At 34.3% G+C, this 26,640-nt stretch overlaps 1 protein-coding gene across 3 annotated transcripts; it reads right to left on the bottom strand.

Moving 5' to 3' along the window:
* Positions 1-19,799: 19,799 nt before the first annotated feature.
* Positions 19,800-24,099, bottom strand: LOC131023763 (N-acylphosphatidylethanolamine synthase). 3 transcript variants are annotated; one of them, XM_057953343.1, is made up of 5 exons: positions 23,441-24,099; positions 22,957-23,084; positions 22,299-22,384; positions 21,279-21,416; positions 19,800-20,192 (listed from the first exon to the last, which is right to left on the bottom strand). In XM_057953343.1, coding segments are annotated over exons 1-5 (633 nt in total). In that variant the 5' UTR covers positions 23,443-24,099; the 3' UTR covers positions 19,800-19,913. The 3 variants fall into 3 exon arrangements, with proteins under 3 accessions (XP_057809326.1, XP_057809325.1, XP_057809324.1); XM_057953342.1 differs by having other exon boundaries at positions 23,458-24,099; XM_057953341.1 differs by having other exon boundaries at positions 19,800-20,213; positions 23,458-24,067.
* Between the last annotated feature and the right edge of the window lie 2,541 nt (positions 24,100-26,640).

Below are 26,640 nucleotides of genomic sequence, written 5' to 3'. Positions count from 1 at the left end.
TCCAAAATAACTAAAGATATAAAATTAATAAAATATTTGTATTTCTGTGAAAATTCGTGCACCTACAGTATTAATTTTATAAAAATATAAAAATATTTTTCATGTATTGCACAAGTATAAATAATAATCCAAAATAAAGTTACAATTCAAGCAATCCCCCACTCAAATAAATGGAGCAAAAATATCTAATAATCTCCCAAAACAAATAAACAAATAAATAAACCTAAAAATGGGACAAGCTTAGCTCGAACAAGAAGCTAACGTTTGGGCTGTTAGTTGGGCACCACTATTTGGCAACCACAGCTCTTCAACTCAATTATTAATTTATAGAAACATATTAAAACAAATTATTATTCCTCAAAAAGAGCAGAAGAAATAAAAAGGGTCATATAATTGATGAAAAAGCCATTGCCACTGACAGAAAATGTTTTGGTATGTTGTTTTGGAATGCTTCCAACAATTGTGACGTGACAACGCCTCCATTCTTCTTGACGACCTTTTTATGAAATACTACTGTACAAGAAAATCAAAACACTCATAATATCAATATCGTAATACTTTGCAAATTTTGTTTAATTAAGAGGTAGAAATTGAGAAAATTTGTTAGGCGAATGTTTGCTTTTAAATTGCAGGACAATTTACTTCGCTACAAATGTCGGCTCATGTTTTAGAAGTAGAAATATTATTCTTTAAACAAAATAGCTTCAAACATAAAATAGTGATTTTCTCATTTCAAATTCAAATAAATACTGTATGTATAGGTATAGCTATTGGATAAGGGGTAAATGCCAATTTGTAACTTTGAGCAAACGTTTTATTACAATATAAAGAAAACAATAAAACTAACTAAATTCTATTTTATCTTGAATCAAAACTTTTAAATAAATTTATTTTATAAAGTATTTAACCTATATTTTATCCGGACAAATTTTGTCCAACTAGTATTATTGTTTATTAAAAGCGTTACTTAATTTTTTAATGGCTTGGTCATTTGTGTACAGCATTTATTGAGCTCACATGTTTCATACAACAAAGTGGTTAAGCTAAAATCTTTACGTGATTTCAGTCCATCATTGAATGGCCATAACTCTCACAGAATTATGGGGTCCCTAGGAGACTGCCGCGTTACACATGATTGTGTATTTACTTATTTCGATGCACCAATTTATAACAAGTTTTTCCTATTACTAATTTCCCTACAAAAAGAAATTTCACCCAGAAAAGCACGTGTGTACTATTCAAATTGAGTAGTACTCTTAAATGATGAAATCAATTTAGATCATGTGGTGCTTGCGTTGGATTCTCAATTTGCTATGTGATTAGACAAACACATAGTCTCTTTTACAATAATAAAATAAATATATACAAAGTAAAGATAATAAATAAATCGAGGCAAGAGCTAGACTCTTACTCCGTAAGATAAAATGACTCGCTAAATATATGTGTTCATGGTTCGATGACAATTGCCTTTAAGATACAACGATTCGAGTGAACTCGAAGTGTTGCACACTATATGCTCGACGTTCCAGCGAATTACTCGATACTCGGGGCTAAGCACTTCCTTAGGACTCGAACTATATGGAGAATATGATAGCTAAATTGACATTCGATTCGAAATATATCATGAAGGAAAAATTGTCTTTAATAAAAATTCTACACCATTAAATAATCATACAAACCTATAGATAACTTACAACATGTTCAAATCTTTATGTTTGTTAAACATAAAATTAATTTATGAAATTCAAATCTAAAACATAGAAATAGAATTAATAACATCAAAGTTATATATATTAAAGTAAATCAAGTATGTTTTTAAATTGAAATTGCAAAGTTGGATATCATGAAGTATGATATTACAAATCATTACAACATCAAAATTACAAATACTTGTGTATTTTCTATTTTTCATGTATGGATATAAATAAATTTAATTGATCAGTGAAATATTAATATAATGATTTTTAGATAGATTTAATAGTTTTTGGATATGAAAATTGATTAAAAATTAAAAAAAAATAACAATGAATGAGAATTGAGGAAAATTAGAATGGAGTGATTATACGACGCCACATAGGATATAATTTATTTTATTAGAATATTTATATAATGATTTTTTAGATATTTAGTTTTTAAATATATCATGAAGAAAAAATTAATTATTGCTAGACAATTGCTTCGATAATTTATAGTGGACTGATACACCATGATGAAAATGCAAAGCTTACAATTGATATGTTACATCTAGCCGACCCTTAGATCATAAAAATACGAATAAGCTAAATAATTTGAAAAGCAAGAAAAATATTACTAACAAAAAAAACACCTTGCATGGTGAATTCAAAGTGCTTAAAAAGATACCCAAAAAATCATGTTAGTCATACAAAGCTTTATAATAATGCATTTTCAATCTATAGGATGAGAGATACACGTGTCACAAGAAAATAAAATTTATTATTTGGGATGAGGCACCGATAACTCACAGATACTGCTTTGTATCACTTGAAAGAAGCTCAAGGGATATTATGAAATCTTCCGATAGGGCTAAAAAACCTTTTGAAGGTTTGGAGGTTGTTTTAGGAGGCGACTTTCGACATATACTCTATGTGATCCCTAAGGGAAGTCAGTTTGATATCGTGCATGCCATCATAATTTCATCTTAAACTAAGAAATACGTGTTAAGTTCTCAAGTTAACTAAGAAGATTAGATTGCATATAAGATACTCTTAATCGCAATATATAATCTAATAAATTATATTAGCATGTATAATTTATTCAAATGATCTTTATTCCAATCAAATGAATATTATTTCTGTATAAAGAAGCGATCAAATGTATTTATTTATTTTATCTATGCAATAGCACTAGACTGATAGTAACTTAACTTGGGGAGCACGTAATTAAAGGCAAACAAATTTTAGGAAAAAATGTGGGCAACAAGTTTCTTATAACTAGAATGATGATAAGTTCATCTGATTTCACAAAAATTTATGTCAACTAGGTTTCAGTGAAGGCAATTCCCTGTGAATTTTTGTTTTATTATGATAATAAGCAAGAGTGAGAGACAATCTCTTTCGAGCGTATGATTATACATACTGAAATCTATTTTCAGTCATGAACAAATGTACGTGAAAATCTCAAGAGTAACTAGAAAAATAGGTTTAAAGATTTTAGTATCAAATGAGTATGGTCATACGCATGACACAACAACTAACGTGTGTATGATAAAATTTTCGATAAATTAAAAGGTAATTGTAAATTTAATAATGTATTATTCAAACTTTGAAAGCTGAAGTCATAATTGATGTAGTATTATTTAATTCATTTTGTTTTAATATTTTTCAGTAACTGATTGCAGCCACATACATCTAATTTAGGTAAAATTCAAATAAATGTAGTAGATTAACAGTATATCTCTTAATATTTTGTAGGTCAATAATAAGACATCTAATTTAAGTCAACTTTAAATAAATACCATATATTTTTTATTTTAAAATAATTTATTCAATATTTTATTTTAATAAAATAAAACATCACAAAATTATGTAATAGTAATAGATATCCGTCGAATTTAGACGGGCCACTCGCTAGTAATCATATTATTAAGTAATTATAACATACGCCGCGGGTCACTATTTAGTAACAATGACAGTTTTACATTCATTATCTGAAACTATACATCGAATTAACATAGGACTTATTATAGTGATTTGAATTTTGTATTTTTGTGAGAAAAAAAATATTCATTTTGTAATAATAATGGAAGTAGCTTGAAAAGCCGGCCATGCCATGCCGGCTAGAACAGCAAAATGAGAGACTTCAATATATAGACAGGTGGAAGAAATTAAAGAAAAAAATTAATAATGATTAGGCGAATGAATTAAGTCACGAGAAATGGGCCTCAACTCAGTCACCATTCACATCTTCAACCATTTGTATACATTATTTATGGAGTACTTGATTTGTGACAATCAATTCATAGAAATTGTCTGCTTATCACAACTACCAATAACTAAAATTAAAAACAAAGGTATGTACTATGTAATTCCAAAATATATACTAGTACATTTTTTTTTCGTATTTCACTAAGGATGAGGTTATATTTATATTTATAATTACAAGTTTAATCCTGACATTTTCAATGTTGAACATTTTGCATTAAATCACTAGTAGTCATGATACAACTTGCTTTGCTTTGCACTTTATATTTAACAACAAATTAAACGTAAACATATAAAAGAGAAATCATATATATCTATGTCATCATCTTCAATTAAACGATTTACCTCACATTTTCAAATTCATACCTTTTGCACTTAGCTTGCCAAATGTCCAACTTCTTTCCCTTTTTTTTTTCTTCTTTCTTTCTTATGTGAGTTGCCAAATGTCCAACTTTAGTTGCATTTTATTCTCTCCATACACGAACTACATTAAATAACGTAGCATTCAATAGACTAAATATCTAAAAGAGTAATATTTAAATAATCTGAGTCTGGTTTAATAAGGTATTTTAATTATTTCAATGTATAATTTTATCAACTGAAACTCTATGAGACTATGAAGCGTTCACTTTTAAATATTAATTTTGATAGATAAAAATAGTAAAGTTAATCTCTTATTTTTTACTTAGATAGACTAAATTTTTGAGATATCCCAAAAAAAACAATATACTCGCATGACCATTTTGAAGAAGGAAACACAATACTTGGTCACTAATTGAAAAAACACAAATTTTGGTCATTTTTACGTTTTATGACTGCTTTGCCCTTAAATAGGGCAAACTGGATTCAAGTTGAATTTGGGTTTGCGTGCGGGTTAGGCACATATGGCACTATTAGTACCATTAGCACCATATACTCTTGTCTTATGTAGTGTTGTACGAATGGTACTTATGGCTATATTAGTACCATTAGTACTATATACTTGTGTGCTGATATTATTTAAATGAATACAGTTATACAACCATTTTGAACACTTCCCCGTAGGATTTAGATTCCCCATTTAGGGTTTAGATTCCTCATTTAGGGTTTAGATTATCTATTTAGGGTTTAGATTCTCCATTTAATGTGCTACACGAATGGTACTTATGGTCATATTAGTGTCATTAGTGCAATATACTCTATTATGTACTATTGCACAAATGGTACTTATAGTCATATTAGTGCCATTAGTGCCATATACTTAGATTTTTATTTTTTATTTTTTTCGGTTGACACATATGACACTATTAATAGTGCCATATGTACCTAATCCGCGCGCAAATCCGAATTTGACCGGAATATGGTCTACCCTAATTAAGGGCAAAACAGTCTTTACACGTAATAAATGGCCAGATTTTTTTTTAAAAAATTAGTGGCCAAATATTGTGTTTCATTCTTCAAAATGACTATTTCAAAAACGCTCTCTATCCCAAAACCCTTGATTATTTATATTATTTAAACAAGTTTTGCTTAATTCATATCCAATTGAAAGGGTGGAAAAAAAATCCTAATCTTAATAATATACGTCCCTATATTTATTTTGTGCTTGGGAAGTCGCTGAAGAGGCCCGGCTGTAGGAGTGTTGAAGAGGGAGAGTTGATGGGTATCAAAGAAGCTTTATCTTGGATCAAAGAACTCGGTTTTACAAGGGGCTCGGTGGAGTCTGAATGCAAAAGGGCGTGTGATCTAATTTGCACAGATTCAAGGAACATTATGGAAGCTGGTGTCATTGCCTCTTTTTGCCGTCAAGAACTTATGTTGCTGCCGGATTTTCGTATTATTAATATTAAGCGTGAACAAAATGCTATCGCTCATTGTCTAGCGAAGGCTTCGAGAGAAATTTTAACACATCATGTTTGGATTGAATCCCCGTCTGCTGTGGTGGGTCATCTTCATCTCTCATGTACTTGTGTTCAATAATATTTCTCTTTTCCCTCAAAAAAAAATATATATATTTATGCATTTCTTAATCTTTATTTTTCTTTAACTTAAGCGAGGATTTTTATTTTAAAGTTTTTGTTTTGAATTAATTGGCGACTAATCAAGCAACGAACTAGTGTCATACTGAGGCTCGTTACAAATGGTTGGAATCTAATTAAAATAAATAAATGAATGTGTGTAATTATCATGTCACGTGGTTGGTGTTGACTCTTGCCAACACAAGGAGAACATCGATTTAGTTTTTGAACAACGGATAATATGTCTGCCTTTATTTTGCAATAGAAAGAAAGCGTTTCTATCACTTATATTTTGGGAAATAACATCCTATGATATTAGAAATTTAGAATACAAAATACAGCACACTATTTATTTAGAGAATTTCACATGCAGCTTTGGTTATTGTTGAAACTTGAAACTGTCATTAAAGTAAAGCCCATGATTAATATCTAGTCCATGAAGCTTGAATCGCTATATGGGCCCATTATAGAAGCCCAATGATTGGGCTTCTATAATAGTTATAAGGCCGAATAATAGTGTTGTCCAAATATAGGAAAAGTCAAGTAAATGTAACCTCTCTACACAAAGATCATCAAAAATCTATATAATATATAAAAGAGGAGTTTTTTTCCTCCATTTTTTCCCTCTTTTTTTCTCTCTAATTCCACCATTTTTTCACTATTTTTTTCTTTTCATTTTTTTATATTTTAATTATTTTCTAAACGTCATCAAGTTTAATTCATGAACAAAATAATCAATATGTATCTTAAATATAATATAGTATAAAAATCATCAAAAATGAATTTAAAATGAATAAGTTATGAAAATTTTAAAATATTTTATTTCCTGTCTCTTCATTAAAAATCTATATAATATATAAAAGAGGAGTTTTTTTCCTCCATTTTTTCCCTCTTTTTTTCATTCTAATTCCACCATTTTTTCACTATTTTTTTCTTTTCATTTTTTTATATTTTAATTATTTTCTAAACGTCATCAAGTTTAATTCATGAACAAAATAATCAATATGTATCTTAAATATAATATAGTATAAAAATCATCAAAAATGAATTTAAAATGAATAAGTTATGAAAATTTTAAAATATTTTATTTCCTGTCTCTTCATTAAAAATTTATAACTTTTTATTTATGTTTATATATGAAAATATTTATTATGATGAATAATTTATATAATAATATGCATAATGCAAATTTTCATCATTGAAATTTTCTTTAATTTATTTAATAACTATAATTATCATTACATTTTTTATAAATTGAAAATTTATATTTTTAAATTCAGAATTTTATTGATTAATTGATGTGAATTATTATATTTTATTTTTAAAACATATGTTGTACGTATTTGTTTATATTTTGATTTATTTCTTTATTTAAATTTATCGTTTAATTTAAATGTCTATCGTGCATCGCACGAATGAGCGTATACTAGTTAAAAATTAAAACAAAACATGTGATGTAACGCGCGACTTACTAATTTTCTTTTCCTCTTTTCTTGAGATGGGGGATGAGATGATTGGGATTAATCTTACATGGTCTTTCTAAAGTTTATACTACAATGTTCTGGTCGCATGCAACGACTTGTAAATAGTAAGAAGATACACCATTTTAGCCATAATTTTGATATATCTCGTGCTATATGACTATAAGAAATTTATAACGCAATTTTTGTAGTTTGTGTATTGTGGCCATGCAAGAGTGCAAGTAAACTGTACATTAGACGGTATAGATTGAAATTGATCGAGACAATGAAACGTAATTTAATTGGTAAAAAAAATTTCTCCAATCATTAGATCGAGAATTTGAGTCATCATATGAAAAAATGAGAAACTATTATTGATACATTTTGCACATTGTTTCACCCAAAACCATGATACGGAAATATATGATAGTTGGATACTATAAACAATGTATTATATTTGTATTTCTTATTTTTACACACATACATATAAAATAGAAAAACCTCAAAAATTGGGAGGGGGCTAGCCCCTCTGGATCGGCCACTATCCATGGTCAAACGTTTATGTCTCTTGGTCGAGCCATGCATTCAGCACACGTCAAAACACACTCACAAGGTGTTTTACTATGCTTATTTTAAAAAGTTTATAAGTTTTTTGAGTTTATAAGATGTTTCAAAAATTTATAGGCTGTAATTTTTAAAAGCTTATAAAATATATTTTCTTAATAGCTTCTATGTTGTCAAAATATTTGAATAATTAAACTTACAAACTAGAGAGTAATTTTTAATTAGAGAGAGAAAAATCTTTATGTGTCAATATATGAAACTAGCCTATTTCATATAGCAAATTTAAAATTTAGCCTATAGGATAAAAACATAAAAAAAATACCCATTTTTTGTACAAAAAGTTTGAATTACCCCTTCCCTCAAAAATAAAAAATAAAACACTCTTCAAGTCGCAAAGCTCGTCTCTCTCTCTCTAATTATTTTCAGATTTCGTGATAATTAATGAATACATTTATTTAAATTTCTAAACATAGTTTGAATGGAAAATCTTTTTGTTGTTAATTGGTTTGAGATTCTTTTACGTCCTGTATGTGGGACCTCAACACCAAACAACCACATGTAGGCGGGAATACAACATCACCTAAAGTGGAAAAACATCACCGCACCCAGAAGAAATTGAACCCAAGTCCTCTCACAAAGGAGAGTCTTTGGGTGCCTCAATATTGCCACTAGAACAATGTCTCATTGGCGATCGTGATCTATCTAATTACGATTTTTTTTTCAAATTATAAATTCTCATTGGTATAATTTCAAACTTTTAGACTTCGAGCTAGTTCATCAGGCTAATTGAACTTAAAAGTTTATAAATAAATTTAACTGGGGTTAATTGCCTGTAAATCCATAATGTTTCCACAGAATTGGTATTTGCTCCTATTTTGAAAAATCAGCCCCTAAATACATAACCTTTCATTTGTGTCTGTTTTTGCTCCCGTCACAGGTTTTTCCTTTCACCGGTGCCGGAAATTACACGTTAGCAGCCGGAATCGCTGAATTGGCAGCCGGAAATTGACACATAGTGTATTATTGACACGTGGAATTAAAAAAAAGTAAAAAAAAAATAAATAAAAAATTCCACGCCATCATCTTCCTCCACCCCCAAACTCCCAAAGCCCTAGTTTTCCCTCCCCCCTACTCGCCGCCGCCGCCACCCTCCCGCCGCTGCCACCGCCGCCCCCTCCCCTTCCTCCACCCTCCGCCGCTGCCACCTTCCCCAACCCCAGCCCCGCGAAACCCCAGCCCTGCCATTGAGCTTTGCCGTCTTCGACGTCAGCGCCATAGAGGAGCCCTGACTGAACGACGGTCGGGATGACTCCATTGACGAGAAGCCCCCACCCCCTCCCACACTCCTCGACAAGCTCAACGACGCCATCGACGCTGCCCTCCGCACCTGGGATGAAGTGAGCAAGGCGCTCGAATTAGCTCTACCATCGGCGACCCTGAATCCAATTGAGGCACATCGCCTGCATCAACGCCCCAGGCGATGTGTAAAAAAGAGCGGAGGGTGGATCTGGGCTTCAGATCTATCGGGGACCGGAGGGTGGATCTTCTCACCTGGGACGAAGTTTCAAAGCGTCTGGGCTTCAGATCTATCGCCGTCTCCATGTTCTGTGCGATTGGGGGAGGTGGCAGTGGTGGAGGGTGGGGGAAGGGGAGGGTGGCGGCGGCTGGTAGGGAGGGAGGGGAAACTAGGGTTTGGGAGTTGGGGGTGGAAGAAGATGATGACATGGAATCATTTATTTATTTATTTTAATTCCACATGTTAATAATACACTATGTGTCAATTTCCGGCTGCCAATTCAGCGATTCCGGCTGCCAACCTGTAATTTCCGGCACCGGTGAAAGAAAAAACCGGCGACGGGAGCAAAACCAGACACAAATGAAAGGTTATGTATTTAGGGGCTGATTTTTCAAAATAGGAGCAAAAACCAATTCCGTGAAAACGTTATGGATTTACAGGCAATTACCTCATTTAACTAATATATTTCTCTTGACAATTCTATATTTGTAACAAATAAATACATACATAAATAAGTGATATTTCAACTTCAACTTATAAAATTAACTAATATGCAAATTTAGAGAGATAAATATACACATATTACTTTTTAAAAAATGATTATCATTTTATAACTTTTACATCTAAACGTTTTATGTCAAGTATTAGATTAAAAACATAGAGAAACGAAATGATGAGTATAATGTTCGAATATTTATCTTTCATATAATTAGACAAACACATTATTTTCGGGTTAATGCTATAGGGCTCAAGTTATTTCGGTCAATTCTATTGAATTGTCGGATTATTCAATTATGAGCTATTCACTCTAAATTTAATCAATTAAATATTTTCAGCCATAATCATCTTAAATTATCGATCTATTCAGATCAACCCGTGAATTTTGGGCTAGATTGACATCACTACTCATCTATGTCTATTTTTGCAAGATAAAAAATTGGGTAAATCGCGTCAAAATCCCTATACTTTCCCCGTTTTCGCATATTTCCCCTGACTTTAAAAATTCGCAATAGAATCCTTGACTTTAAATCCCGTTCGCGTTTCTCCCTAAAAAATGACCGGCGATATATAGAAATGCTGACATGGAGTCCGGAAATCCATGTAGGATTAAATTCCGGCGTATTAAGCGACGTAGTTTTACTTAATAATGTAAAACGTCGTCGTTTTTGCCTATTTTCGGGTTTTAAATGTCAATCCCACATAGAAATTTAGGGGAAAATTTCTTTGGTACACTAATTAGGGTTCTTGTTCATGGGTTCTTCTTCTTCAGCCAAATCCATGTCTTTCTCGTCATCTTCCCGACGGAACGTCAGCAACGAGGGCCGAGTTATGTGCGGCTATGGACTCCCAGCTTCAATGTACGTCTCCCACAATGAAAAGAATTCGGAGCGCCGATTTTGTACATGCCCTATGGCTCCGGTAAGTTCTCGATGTTCAATTCTTGTTTTGGTGTCACGGAAATGGTGGAACGATTATGTTGAATTGTTTATGTAGTCGAATGATTGTGGATTGTGGACTTGGATTGATCCCGAGCTATCTCCATACTATAAGCAAGCCTTCAATACCTTGAAGCTTAGAATGAGGAACGAATTACCAGAAAATGAGGCGATTGTTGCAGAAGATGAATCTGAGGAGTTGGCCATGATCAAAGAACTTCAAGTTGAGCTCAAGAAAATGGCAATGCAGATGAAACACATGTATAGATTGTTGTTTATGCTTATTGTTTTATTTTTTGTGTTCATAGCTTTCAAATGAAGTGTATTGTACTGGGCACTTTCAATGCTGTTTCTTTTGGACAAATGAGAGTACCATTTGAGCACCATTTTATGGCTCACTTCTTTCTTGTTATGAAGAATACTAAAGTCTTGCTTTATATCCAGCCGAAATGGGTAAACAACTAAAATGCAAAAGACAACCATTCAACATCCCACTGAAAGTTGTAAACATTCATCCATCCAACCATACAGATATGTAAAAGACAACAAACTGACCTGAAAAATCCATCCATCAACCTTTATATTAACCACCATTCAAATTCCACAAAGTTGCTTAACAAAAAAAAAAGAAGGGTTTAAGCAGTTTGCACAAAGTTTGCTTAACTGATACAAGGGTTTATATTAACAAAAAACTCATCCATCATGTAGACAAAAACTTCTTCATACTACAGCCATCTAGGTTGGTCCAGCGGTGCTCTCCTGAGTTTGGGGGACTTGTGTTGCAGATGAACCCACTTTGCTTGAAGAAGATGCTGCCCTCTTCACATGAGTCACCACACTTTGTTGTGGTGACTGCTTCATTGATCATGAAGATAAGCAGAAGTTAGTATAGACTTTGGTCACTAATGTGCATTTACAAATTTTAAATTTCTTACCCTGTAATAGATGTTTCTCGAGCTGGCCACATAGCAACCAACCCCTTTTTTGGCTATGTTTCTCTCCCTTGTAATAGTCCCTGCTATATTATTTCCCCCCTTGCCACGGCCTCTCCCCCTTCCCCTCCCTCTACCTCCTGTTTCAGCAGTCCATCTCCCTCTGCCTCCTGATTGAGAAGTTCCCCCCCTGTCCTCAGTGTTTGAAGCACCAGCTTCATTGGGATTGCTTCTTGTTCTTGGCCTTCCAGGCTTTCCCTACATGCATATTATTATCTTAGCAACCAAACATTTAAGCATATCATACATATCATATTAGAATATTGAAGCACATTACCTTATCTTTTGGTGGTTTGACTACTGTCTTGCTTTTGCATACTCTCGATTTATGTCCAACTTGACCACAGTTCTTGCAAGTGATTTTTTGACCATGCCTTTTGAGCTTGTTAGGGTTGACTGGATCCACTTCATGTGCTGCCCTCTTTCTCTTCAACTTGGGCCTTCTTGGCATCTTCCTAATGGAAGGGGGTTTCACAACATACCCCTCCACCTGAGGCCACAGCCTTTTCCCATTCAGTGGCTCCAACCCAAAGTTGTAGGCTTGTTTGTATCGCTCAATGGTGTAGTACTCATTCACATAAGATGCAGGATCTTGTTCCATGAATTCAATGGCAGCTATGGCATGTAAGCAAGGGATGTCAACCATCTGCCATACTCTACAAGTGCATGTCCTATTCTCAACATGAACAACAAACTTATCCCCTTCTATATGAATTTCAAATTTTCCACCTAATGCAGGGTAAGGCATGCAATGTTTTGAGTTAGCAGATAGCTTATCTAGCTTTTTCCTAATCAATGGACACAAGGTATCCTCTACCTTATCAATGTCTGTCATTTTCTTAACCTGCCTGACCATCAAACTAAGTCTTATCTCCTCCAACATGTGCATAACATGTTTTCCCCTAGCAGTCAAAATATATCAATTGAAAGTCTCGGATATATTATTATCCACCATATCAGAGCAGACATTAGTAGATAGGAATACCTTGCAAAACTTCTTCACATCCCTATTCACAAAGTCTTGATATGCAGCCACATCCTCAACCTTCAAATCCTCCAGTGCTTGTTTGTACCCCTCCAGGTATGTTGCTCTCACTGCCCTCCAGAAAATCCCCTTTAAGACTTGTGCACTTTTTTCCAGTTCATGTACACATGCCGAGCACAATTTCTATGCTCGGCATAAGGTACAAGAAGATTGACAGCAGCTTCAAGACCCTGTGGCAATAATCAAACAACAGAATCAATACATATGGCAGGGATGATACACTATATCAAATATAAAGAACCATTGCATGTCATACCTTTTGTTGATCCGATATAAAAGTCCATCCATCCCCACTCCCAATCTGAAGATCTTCAACCAGACATTTCATAAACCATGTCCAGTAATGCTCATTCTCTATCTCTACAGCAGCCCAAGCTATGGGATACATTTGATTATTCCCATCTTTACCTATTGCACACAACAGAATACCTCCTAGAAAAGTCTTCAAATGGCAGCCATCTAGGCCCACCACTGGCCTACAGCCTGCCTTAAAACCCCTCCTCAATGAGCTATAGCCCATATACAAAGCCTTGAATTCACCTCCCTCTCCCAACAGCAACTCAAACCTCCCCTCCGGATCCACTCTTCTATTCTCAGCCAAGTATCTCCTGATTAGAGCATAGTGCTCAGTCACAGTCCCTCGAATAAGCTCCAGAGCCTTCTGTCTTGCTCTGTATAGCCTATCCTTATGCACTTTAGTTGCATACCTCTGCCAGATATCCTCCCTCAACTCAGCAACTGACAATTGAGGCCTAACTCTAAACACATTGATGTACATCTTAGCTGTCCAATTACTACTCATTAGCTTATTATTCATAGCCTTTGAACATCTATGTCTACCCCCAACTGTCTTGATCTTGAAAGATCCATCCCCACTTGACTCTACTTGCATAAATCCTCCAAGGACACCCTTTCTTACAAAATGCCTCACAGAACTCCCCTGACACCCTCTTGAAATGGACATGCTTGTGGTTCTCAATTGCCCAAGCCTGGATGGCCTCTCTGCATTGCCAACCATCTTGAAATCTAAGGCCTAGACAGAGATCTAAGTCCTTGTGGTTACACTTAGGGTCATAAAGTAGCTTCTTTGGTTTACCTCTAACAACAACTCCCTCATCATCAGTTTCAGATGAGTCAACATCCCCTTCACTAGCATCATATTCAGATTCTACATCTACTTCACCTACCAAATCTTGTTCTGTCCTAACATTGTCATCAATGAGCTCAAAAACATTGGGCTTATTTGCTAATCTCCTTCTTGACTGGACATATTCCTTATCATCACTCACTAGCTCATCATCTGCTAAACCATCCAATGCTGAATCATCATCAGAACCCTCTATAGAAGGGGTATAGTCATCATCATCTTCGCTCGTATCATCTAGAGGACCCTCCCCCATCTCCACCCTCTATCCCTCCTAGACCCTGCCCTTGAAGTCCCTGCCCTTCAACCCCCTGCACATCAACACCATGCCCCTCAATACCCTGCCCTTCGACACCTAAATCAGCAGCCTGCCCATCAACATCCCCCATTTCATTGTCCTGACCTAAATCAATAGCATCATCATCGTTTCCCATCTCCCCACCCTCAACATAGACAGTTAGTATATGTTGCTTAGACTCTAGATGACCTTAAAGTTCCATCACCTGCCTGTCTGCATTTATAGTCTTATAGGTACTAATTCCAGGTATTCTCCACCAAATATCAGCCCATTTCGTGTACCCGATTTTTTCTACGATTTCAGTTAAGTCAAAATATCCAAATAAGTCAGGATCAAGACGAGACCTAATCTCAATCACACCCCCAACATAGTGATCTTCACCATTAACTGGTTCAAACCCACCCCCATGACGCACAAACAAGGTAAAAGTATCACTGTAACAAGCAAAACAATAAAGAATCAATCATCAACATAACTTTGACAACATGCATTGCAAAACTTAACTTTTACAAAGGTTCTCCTCATACATGCAGTACAATAGTTCCCTTCGGATATGACAAAAAATTAAACTCAAAATAACATCTATAAGGAAGCACACTTACGGATTAGCCATCGCCGATGATGATGCAATCAGTTGGAACACTTGAAAATGAAGATATCGGACTTTCCTTCTTCCTCAGGAGCCGATGAAGATGACACAGTGATGAGTGAGTGACTCTTCGTTTTTTTACCTTCCTTAGTTTTACTTTTACAATTTGATTTGGTGGGGTTAATTAATTCTATAGGCAAACGACGACGTTTTTGCTGATTTACGTGACTAAGCAAACTTAGTTTAATGACTCAGCAAAATTATGCCACATAAGTGACACGTCATTGGAGTTAGTCGCCGGAAAATTACGAAATTAATCACCGGTCAAGGATTCTATCGCGAATTTCTAAAGTCAGGAGAAATATGCGAAAACGGGAAAAGTATAGGGATTTTGACGCTCTTTGCCATAAAAGATTCATCTAAATCCTCATTGAATAATAATTCCGAACAAACACGAGTGTTACATCTGCCTCAATTATATAGATTGATTAAATTTTACATAAAGATTAAAAAGAATAATTAAAAAAGATACTCCATATCCATATTAATTTTTTGACATTTCATTAATGTTAGAGCTACTCAAAAAATTAAATAAACTAAAAATGCATATGTTGATAAATGAGCTAAAGATGCATTTTTCATGAAAACAAATCTATATATTTTGAAAAACAAGCATGTACAATTGAAATAGATAGAGAAATATTAAAAAGAAAAAAGTTAACAAATGAAAATTATCTGTATTCACTAAACAATTTTTATTTTTGTTTAGAACCTAAACAAAAAATTATTAACACAGAAAATTTAATTTTTAATGCTCAAGGCAATTCCATCTATACTGGAGCGCCTCCACCACCCCATCAAAACTATCGAACCTCGAACTCACCACATCAATTCCCACCCCCAATTTCTCCGCCCCAACCGCCGTCACCGGGCCGTGCGCCGCCGCCACCATCCGTGGACACATCCGCCTCACCATTCCCCAATCCAACCCCTCTTCCGCCAAGCTCTTCAGCAGCCCCTCCACCTCCGCAGTACTCGTGAAAACAATCGCGTCCACTCCGCACTCCCCTCGCATCCTCTCCACCAGCTCCGCCACGCCGCTGCACCACCGCGTCTCGTACGCGTTCACTCTGACCGCTGCCCAGCCCCGCCGCCCCAGATCCGCCAGTAATTTCGGCACCACCGGCGGCTCTTTCAGTCCGATCACGGCCGGGACGGGGCACAGCACCTTCCTCCCTAAACCTAACCCCAACGCCTCCACCAGGCCGCTCGGCGTTGCCATTGGCGGCACCAGAACCCTAATTCTCCCCGGATTCTCACATAACCTACCGATGAAAAGCTCATCCAGGAGCTCCGAATCCTTTCCTAGGGCTGAAATGGTGAAAATTTCCCCTATTGGAGCTAAAGGAGGCGCGTCGATTCCGGCCAAGGCTTCGGAGAAGGCGGTGATTCCAGTTCTGGAAGTGAATGCTACGGCAGAGAAGTGGCGGAGAGGGAAATTGGGTGGGAGCAAGAAGTTCTGGAGGGCGGAGATAGTTGCCGGAGTGGGATCGACGGTGACGGTGGGGCACCAGAGAGAAGTCCAGCCATTGAGGTGGATGAGGCGGGAGAGCCTGCCGGCGTAGTTCTGCGGGGTGGTGAAGGCAACAAGGCGGGTGGCCGCCGGAGAAGGAGGCGGAGGAGGAAATTGCTGTAAATTTAGGCGCATCATTTTGTACATTGCCTTATCTTAGTTAGCTTATCTACATGTCATAAGGGCCCCACAACCCAAACTTAGAATTACATTAGTTTATTCTTTTACTTGTTTGATTGTTAAATCCCAGGTAAATATTCCTCTCCCTCCGTTGGTCTTCCCATTTAAGGACGTATATACTTCAATTCTTTTCACTTCATTTATACTGTTATACATAACATTCTCTTTGTTCCTTAAATGTTTGATAGATAATGTATTATTAAATGGTTAAAATAATTTATTAGTATTTTTTAAGTGTTGTATTTTTAAAGAATAAAAATATAAAGAGTTATGTGGGATCATGTCTCAAAATAAATGTGATACAGAGTACATTTTAAAGGACATACAAGTATTTAAAAATTGTCACAAATATTTATTAAGTAGCACCTCCACTCGTGCGATACACGAACATCAAAATTAAAGGATATATTATTATTATAGAGAATTACGTGTCATAATAAATATATAAATATATTATACACGAACATGAATAAAAAATTGTAAATTTTTAATGAAAAATAAAAAATTAAATGTTTGAATTTTTTTTTCCATAACTTATTCGTTTTAAATTCATTTCTGATGTTTTTTTTATACTATATTAAATTTAAGATGCATATTGAATATTTTTTTTCATTAATCAAAATATAAAAAAAAAGTAAAAGAAAAAAATAGTAGTGGGAGAAGAGATTAAAAAAGACAGAGAAAGAGAGAATAAATGGAAGAAAGAAACTCTTCTTTTATATATCTTTATATATATAAAAAGTAAAGTAAATGTCAATAAATTTAATTTGAAGGGTAATTTTGGAATTGAAAAAATTGAATAACTAAAACTAAATCATGTTGACACACGTTTTTTCAAAAAGGAAAAAAAACTGTGAATCCCATCGAAATATTGCTAAAACCGTCAAATTGGTTCAATATATACACGAGTTTCTATTTTTACACATGAAAGGAGTGTATATTTTTAAGTATATACACGATTTTTAAGTATGTTGAAATTGGTTCAATATATATAACACAATTTTCTATTTTTAAGCCATTTTTCTTTTCTCATTTTATAGATAGAACCCGATTTTCTATTTTTAAGTAATTATGTGCTAAATCAAATATGTAATATACATCTTGAATGAAAGATCATAAAATAACCTTTATTTTGATATATAACATGTAAAAGATAGATTAAAATGAGCAAGTTATGATAACTTAAACTTGCAATGTATTAAGTAATTTATATTTGTAAACAATTATGTTTTCCTTCATAAAGTAATGATATTTTACTTGAAGTTAGAAATGGTAATAAATTTTTAAAATTATCAAGTTATGTGGTTTTATTTATTTTATATATAAAAAATATTAATATCATATTATCTGATTATCATAAAATAATAATATATTATATATCTATAATTTATTTTAAGAAATATTAATTTTGTACAATTATGTACATGTACTTTCTCGGTAAAATATTTACTAATATCAGTATATTATTACAAAATACAATTGTTATTTTAATTTTATACTTAGTTATTTCTTTCTTTTCATATAAAATACATATGCTATGTTAACATATATTATTTTATTTTTCATTATTTGTAAATATGTGCACGTACTTTCTCAAACTCTCATCCAATTAATTGATCATTATAATTTTTTCTTAAAATTGTATACAAAAAGGAGTGTATATGTACATTTTTAGTAGTCTCATTCAAGTTATTGATTATTAAATTTTACTCTACATAATAGAAAAGTGAATAATTCTTTTTCTAAAATATGGATGATATAGTAAAATATCTATTAATATATAATATTCTTAATAAATATACAACCAATTATTATGTGATATGGGGGGTGTATTTCTAGAAAATACGAGAAGTGTGTAATATTTTTATTTTATTTATTTTTCTTAAACAAAACACAATTTTTATTTATATTCGCTGCGCATAGCGCGGGAGGTACACTAGTTATATAGATAGATTGACTAACAAATCAATTCTAATGAGTCCATTTCATATCATTATAAATATCTCAATTTCCATAATGGAATATCCATTATAAATTTCTCATTTTTTTAACAAATAATTAAGACACTAATTAACTAGTGAACCCACCACCTATTCTCTCTTTATACTTACTTTTACAAATCTCAATTTATTTTTCTCTCTCCATAATATTTTCTTTAAACTCTTGTCCTTCCATCCACACCACACTTAGGGCCCGTTTGGTATTGGGTTATACCCTATATAAATTAAATTAGTACTGGTTTGTACTGAGTTTGGTATTGGGTGCAAGTAATGCGGCTTTGCCATGATTTATCCTAAGTCAACGCCTTATTTGCCATGATAAACCCTGCTTAATAATACCTCCCCCCCCATGCGATTATTTTTATCCAAATTTCTATCAAAAATTTGAATACCCTCCGGCTCCATTATCGAGATGAGTTTCCGAAGCCCTAGTATGTCTCTCACTGCCTCCACCATTATTTTAAATACACCCCCTGCCTATTTATGCTCAAACGAAAAGGAAATAAATGCTTCACAGTATTTTCCTCTATTATCAAACCGCATCAGGAAATGTTTTCATTTTGAATGCAAAAACAGGCCAAGTGACTTTAATCAATGGTCTTGCGGTAATAAATTACTTTAAATTAATAAAATTTGAAATCAATATATTTAGTTTTCATGTGTATTTTATCGAAATAATTGTTTTTTTAAAATCAATAAAAGATTGAAGGTGAAATCTCGAATTTTAAATTGTATTTGAATTGGCGCTGCATTCAGCCCTATTTTTGAGGGCGCGCTTGGCATTTATGAAAATATGGGAGGACAATTTAGGTTTTTGAGTTGTTAATCCAATCTATTCTAAGGAATACCAAACAGTTTTATGGGATTAATAACTAATAATACCAAACACTCATGTGAGATAAAAAATCAAGACTAATCCTCACTAAATTATCAGGATAAATTTTATCCTGATTAATCCCATACTGAAAACCAAACGGGCCCTTATCATGTAGGAAGAGATATCACTTTTGGTGTGATTCGATAGTACCTCAATCTTTTTATTTTCTTGTTCGAACGCAAAAACAAACCCATAAGTGTAAAATAAATATTGAATAGTGAAATGAAATTTGGCAAAAATTACAATTAAAAGTAAGCCGTTATTTCTGCTCGTATTTGGAAAAATGGAGAAAAATGAAGAATCAGGTGGATTTGAGAGACGATATACGCAAGGTCTCCATGAGTCGTTGTATATGGTGTGATATATTGATATAAAGACATCTCTGTGCAGCCTCATCCAGTCCACACACGGTGTTGGGCCATCCACATCCAGAGAATGAAACATCCTTGGACATGTGTAGCGCCTCCTGCTTCAGTTTTGGGATGTCAAACATAATTGGCTCGCCTATATGTATTCCAATATCCTTGTTGCCCAAAGGGAAAGGAGGCCTTCTACCAAACATATAATTCTCAGGCATAACCTGCAAAACGCCCACAAACAACTATAACAGAAAATATGAATGCCATGTGCAAGCCACTAATCATATTGCGGGACACATCTCAAGTACTTTAGCTAAAGCAAGAAACTCCAACAACAGTAGAGATAGATTATGCAGCAACTCCAACCACCAGTGTTCACCCCTATAGATTGATAACCTTGAGACTGTCCAAGCTACGCAGCTCACCAAAAATATATTCAACAACTCAGAACTCGATATACTTCATTTTTTTCTGCATTCTAGCAGGTGAGAGATGGTTTGACTCCAGCAAAGGTTACCGAGATTATCTGACTATTTAAAATGGGTTACACAAACCCAAACTCATGCAGTTATGAAGAGTTATTTGTTTCATTTACAACTTCTTATTTTGCTAAGCCGAAATTACATCATTCTCAAGTAAGGAGGTAAATTAAGTGTAGGTAAAAAAGTGCAAAAACACCCTCAAAGTTTATTAAGGAATGCATCTCCTTAAAAGATTGTATGGGTAACAATTGTGTCCGGAATCCCAATATAGTGGTGCAATTAAACCCGCTTTGAGAACTTTCGCTCACAGACATCATCTTCTCAGTGCAATCCCACTGTTGCCGGTCAGCTAAACCAACCCCATCCCGGTTATCTCATAATTCAGGCTTTTAATTACATAATCTGACGTTGATTTCAGACTCAATGCGCACAAAACATCTTCAGGGGGAATATGCGCTCATACATAAACTTCGAGGGTGTTTTTGCACATTTTCCAATTACGTGTTTGTTGAACAAATATGACAATGTGGTAAACAACAAATGCGCAAATGAGTAACAGTAGTGAACGACAATTCTGCTCAATACATTTCTTCACAGAGAGAAGAAGACTCGATAGTTAAAAAAACCAAATTACCTCAAAGTGATCTTGTAAAACAGAGTCCATGGAAACTTGTAAAAAGTATAGGTTGTTAACTTGCTCATGACTTCTTAATTTAGTTAAAATCATAACTCAATCTGCCTAGATCATCAAGCACAAGAAAAGCAAGATCACAATTGCCAAACCTTCTATGGTACGACATATTAAATTGATGACACAAGGAATACCTGTTCAAAACCACGGTGAACTATTGGCAAAACTATCGGAGTTACGGGGGCACGAACAATGAGACTGGCAGTTCCCCATTTCAACCTCCGTATAGGTGCATCTTCTTGATACACTTTCCCTTCTGGAAATGTATGCAACTGTTCATTTGGCAATGAAGTAAAAACAGAAACTTCAGAGCAACTTCATTGTTTTCTATTTATGGAAACATATATTTATAACAGTAGCAGCAGGTCATGGTATCACAACACAACCATAATTAATTGTTTGGGTTCACATATGACAGTTTGCTTAAACTCAATATTCACCAAACAACATAAAAGATGCATGAGGAAATTACTGCTTTACATCATAAACTTTGATAGTAGTCAACCCTGGTAGCTATCTACGGATCATCATAGTTATTGGGTTGCAAGGTCATAGAAACATTTAGTACCTTGAATTTCTTATTCTGAGCAGATATGGGATTACAAATAGAATTATATAACTGGGCATCATATACCATGAAACAAGTCTTCAATTGACGGTTACGATAAATTTAGCAGCTTACAATAGGTACTGGGTTGCAGAGTCATAAAAACATTTGATATCCTCTAATCCAAGATCCTCAGCACTTGCGAAATCACAAATAGTATTGATACAATCAAGCATTGCTATTACACCATGGAATGAGTGTTTGATTGAAGAAAAAACTCTAAGGACGGTCACTTCAAATTCGGTGGTTTGAGGAAAGACGTGAAGTTTACTGAAATAACTAGTTCTAAACTCACTATCCAATAGGCAATGTGAGACAGAAACTTTTGCCCTTCCCAAAAAGTAAATGCTCACATCAAAGGTTCAAATCTCTCAGTGTATTATAGAGGTGAAGAACAAAATTATGCAACATAAAAAATGAGATACTAATAATTGATAGTGTGGTAAATTCCTACCAATATACACATGGCTTAAGAAGAAACACGTGCAACAAGGGAGTACACCATATTCTTCAAATATTTCAAAAGAAGCAAGACGATGGAAAGTACCCAAGCTCCATTAGCCAAGCGATCAAGAGCCTCGTTCATGTGCTCCTGATAGATTCCACCACCTCTTGTTATGGGAATACATTTCCCTGTTAATTTCACACTCAATATGATGCTTCAGGTAATTGTTATTTCAGAAAACTAGTTTATTCTTGATAAACAAACAAATATTCAATCATTTATTAGCAACACTACTCAAAGATCAAGTAAGCATAAGAAACCACCAGTAATAGCTGGAAATAGGAGCATCACAAGTAGTGAGCAATTCCCAACTAAGCCAGACCATGATGTAACTCTAATCTCGTAGAGGAAGTTTTGCAAAGCCTAAAGTTAACATAAACGAATTATTCCATTTAAATGTTATAGATTGAACACCAAAAAGAAAAAGAATGTGCAATCCCCAATTCTCCATCATTAATGTAACAAAGATCAGCTATTGAATTGAAGTATTCCAAGTTCCTAGTTTCACTTGTTCTCATGTAGTGTATCAAGTATCAACAGTTGACATTTAAACGTGTACTGTGTTATGTTTCAAGATCACATCCAATCATAGAAACCAGCAAAGAGGATTGGATTCAGCAACGTCAAGAATCTGGCCATTGCCAGTACAAACACTAAAGAACTTATGCAGAACATATATCAACTAAAAAATAAAACATACCAAGTCGAAAACAATATGAATACACTGGGTTTTTGAAGCATATGTCTTCAGCTGCAAGTACCCATCTCCCTAACTCGACATCCGTTATGGGAAAACCCTTGAATCCCCACAATACTGGGTCATCCAACCTGAAGCAGAAACAATTAAAACTCAGTTGTAATTTCCAGTATATGTAGTCAATACAAGCAAATGAGTAACTGTTACCGCACAATAGAAAATAGTCAATTGAAATTTTCATTATTACCCAGTGAATACAAATAACAATATATTCGGCTATCATGGACAATCCCCCTGTAAATTAATCACCATCATCTAATTTAACTTCACCAAATACGATTTTTGCCAAGATCGTTCAGATGAAAGAATGCAGATGCAGAACACAAATCCATTTTCATCTCGCAATAGGCAGCATCAAACAATGTCCAAAATAGCCTGTATTTAACCAAACTTCGAGCATAAAATCAACACAAAAGTACCACTTTACATGAGAGGATGACTGACGTGGACATGTGATTGCTGACGGTGATAAGAGGGACGCCAGGCGGGCGATGCCGGACGAGGCGGAGGAGGGTTTCGACGTTGTAAACGGTGGTGGTGTTAAGCAGATTGGCCACAGCCTTGGCGAATGCTCCCACCGCCATGAAAATCATCTTTCGAGGTACTCCGCGTAGGTGATCTCCTCTCGCCGCCCACTCCATAGTCCTCATGTCCGGATGGAGAAGGAGAATGAGAAGAAAGAAGGGATGTTTACAGGCATAAATGAGTTACATACTGGAGGAGTCGAGGCGGGAGAGGCAGACTTCTGTGTACCTGACTGAGAGGTGTTGCAGTTGCGGCTGCTGCTGTAGAAGGCGAAGCGAGCGAGGAAAAAAGGAGACGGGTCGTGGTGCGGCTGCTTCCAGAGAAGGCAGGGCAGAGCTGTTCGTGCGGCGGTGGGATTGCCCCAGCAGTCTGTGAAATGGACGTGAAGAAAAGAAGGGCGAGCAAATTTGCGTCAAGAGTGAAGAAGAAGAAGAAGAGCGGCGGCGCCTGGGCGTCAATAATGGGTATACTGTTTACATTAGGGATTCTTACTTGTATTCTTTAACATTTGGGTTCATCGATGTATTCTTTTTTGGATTAGTTCTTTAAATCAATTTGTTTAAGTGGTTGTCAATAGGTTTGATGTATTTTATTTCTTAAATTGTGTAATAATTTATTTACTTATTTAATATTAATAAAGGAGAGAAAAAATTGAAACTTTAAACACACATATATTATTGTTAGGTACGGAGGGTTTCGAATACGTGTATGGGAGAATACACTTATAGGCTATTTTCGATCTTTACCAGAGCTCAAAACGAAACTACAAACACAAACTCACACAACCTGTTTACTGAAAAGAGTTTTGACCAAAGGTCCAAAACAGGGTTGACGACTGATACTGAATACTCTCCAGTAAAGAGTTATCAGTTAAGTCAAAGATCTTAACTGATACATGTAAGGCTTTAGTCGAGTTTGTTAAACAGAGATGTTATGAATCTTACTGACTATCAGAAGATAGATCAGTTAGACTGATAACACATGCAACGAAAAACTTTTGTTTCCCAATAGCCTGTGAGTTAAGCACGTTGTCAGTCTTTAAGTTTCTCTTTGCAATTAAACAGTTTTCAGTTTACGAAGGAAAGAACACAAGTAAGAAAGTAAATACTGAAATCTGTAAATAACACAGAGATTTTTACGTGGTTCGAAAAACACTTCCTACATCCACGGTCGGTTGATCAGACTAACAACTTCACTGGCAAGTTCTTACGGGTGCACAGCAAACCTGAACGTGTGCTTGCGGGTGCAGTGGTGCACACAACCGAAACAACTGAAGATCCAATCTTCAATACCAACACACCTTGTTTGATTTCTCACTCCTAGTACGCACTGGGCACTAGGCTCTCACAGAGACAGAACACCTTTCTGAACTCCTTTACAACACAAACACTTGATTCAGTAGGTTGAAGGGAGGTTTGAAAACTTATCAACTAAACTTCAAAGAATAAGTTCATTGGAGTTAGTTTGACCTAGGCTTTGGATAAACAGGTTTGCCTAAGGTCTAAGAGAATATGTGTAATCAGCAGTGACTGATTTTTGGCTTTGGGATTCTCTTCTTCGATTCAAACTTGGGAGAGTCTGGGCTTTAGCTGAGAAACAATTTTGGCAGCGTTTCAGCTTATGTCGTTGAATCGGTGAAGATTGAAGTGATCCTCGAGCGCTATTTATAGGAGACGTCTTGAATAGATCCGTTGACGGAGAAGGACTTCAAGATTTCTTCCGTTATAGAGTAATTTGAACTTGGGCTGAGCCTTCAATCTTCGAGGTTCCTTGTTTAGTAAGAACGGCTATGTTGAAGAGCAGAAGATGCGACATCTCTGAAAAGGTAATCACCAAAGAGGAATGACCTCTGCAGAGAAAGGACGATCCTGAGATCTCTGCATTTAATGCGGCTGTACTTCTGGAGTGCATGGCTTCCTTTGAACGTTGGAGGTTTAGTCCGAGGAAGAATGTTTAACTGGTACTTGACTTTAGTATCAGTCCGTTGATTCCACGTGTCTCGCATTAAGGAATCAGTCAAAACTGATTCTTCGACTATTGCTTCAGTCGGCAACTTCAGTCTTCAGTCTTCAGTCATTCGTTCTTCAGTCTTCAGAACAACAACTAAACTAGAAAAAGAACTCTAACACTTGAGTTCAAACAGTTCTAGTCTATTACAAAAGAAACCTATTGATTTTGGTATCATCAAAACAAGGATTATGATATTTCATTAAGTTCCCAACAATTATTCATAAAAAAATTATTTCTAATTAAATTATTAATTTAGGATGTATATTGAATATTTTTTATAAATAAAAATATATATACAAAACAAATATCTTGCATATAAAAATATCATCTTCAAAAATAATATTATTTAATCATTTACTTTTTAAAAATCGTGAAATTTAATTTATGAAAAATTATTCAAAAATATGCGTTTCAAATTAAAGATTGTGACAAAATCTTTAATTTGTTGATAGAAATAATCAAAACTAAATTTATAATGAATAAGTTATGATTATTTTAAGTTTTAGAATAAACTTTTTCATTTATCTTATTTCTTCTCTCCTTAATGTTAAACATACTATAAATTTTTCTTTAAAATTTTCATGTTAATTTTATTTTATTTTTTATATCAATTTTAATGATTTTATTTACATCTTTTTTTATTATAATTGTTTTTAGTGTAATTAAGGAGAAAGAAACTAGATTGATTCATTTTAGGAACACTTTTTAATGTTGAAAAAGTTGTGATAATTTGAAGTTTTAATTTTTTTTTCTCTTTCCTCGCTACACTTTTTAATGTTTTTTTTAACCGTCTTCTCTCCTTAATGACATGTTTACCGTTTTTCCTACTATATTAAAGTGATATATTTTTTTATATATATTTTTATTTTGTGTGTTTTTAAAGAAAAAAATAAGTAAATGCCATGTTGTGTGTTTTACATGTTTTTTGTAATCATAATAGTAGTTTAGAATGTATAACGAGAAAACTATTTTGGTTCATTTTGTACCTCTTTTCTTAAATATATATATATATATATATATATATATATATATATCAATTTTAATATAACTTTTTAGGTGAATAATTAGTTATATATATTTAACATATAATTT

Source organism: Salvia miltiorrhiza, chromosome 4 (genome assembly GCF_028751815.1).
Source record: "Salvia miltiorrhiza cultivar Shanhuang (shh) chromosome 4, IMPLAD_Smil_shh, whole genome shotgun sequence".
In the NCBI taxonomy this organism is placed as follows: Eukaryota; Viridiplantae; Streptophyta; class Magnoliopsida; order Lamiales; family Lamiaceae; genus Salvia; species Salvia miltiorrhiza.
The sequence above is the reverse complement of the archived record's forward strand: the minus strand, read 5'-3'. Positions and strand labels throughout refer to the sequence as shown.

What these genes read in the sequence shown, in the direction of transcription:
- LOC131023763 (XM_057953341.1), bottom strand. Translation starts at nt 23,663, where the DNA reads ATGAGGACTATGGAGTGGGCGGCGAGAGGAGATCACCTACGCGGAGTA. An exon ending in GTCAGCAATCACATGTCCAC is followed by an intron (nt 23,085 to 23,457) that starts GTCAGTCATCCT and finishes TTTCTGCTTCAG; the next exon opens with GTTGGATGACCCAGTATTGT. An exon ending in TTCATATTGTTTTCGACTTG is followed by an intron (nt 22,385 to 22,956) that starts GTATGTTTTATT and finishes TGAAATTAACAG; the next exon opens with GGAAATGTATTCCCATAACA.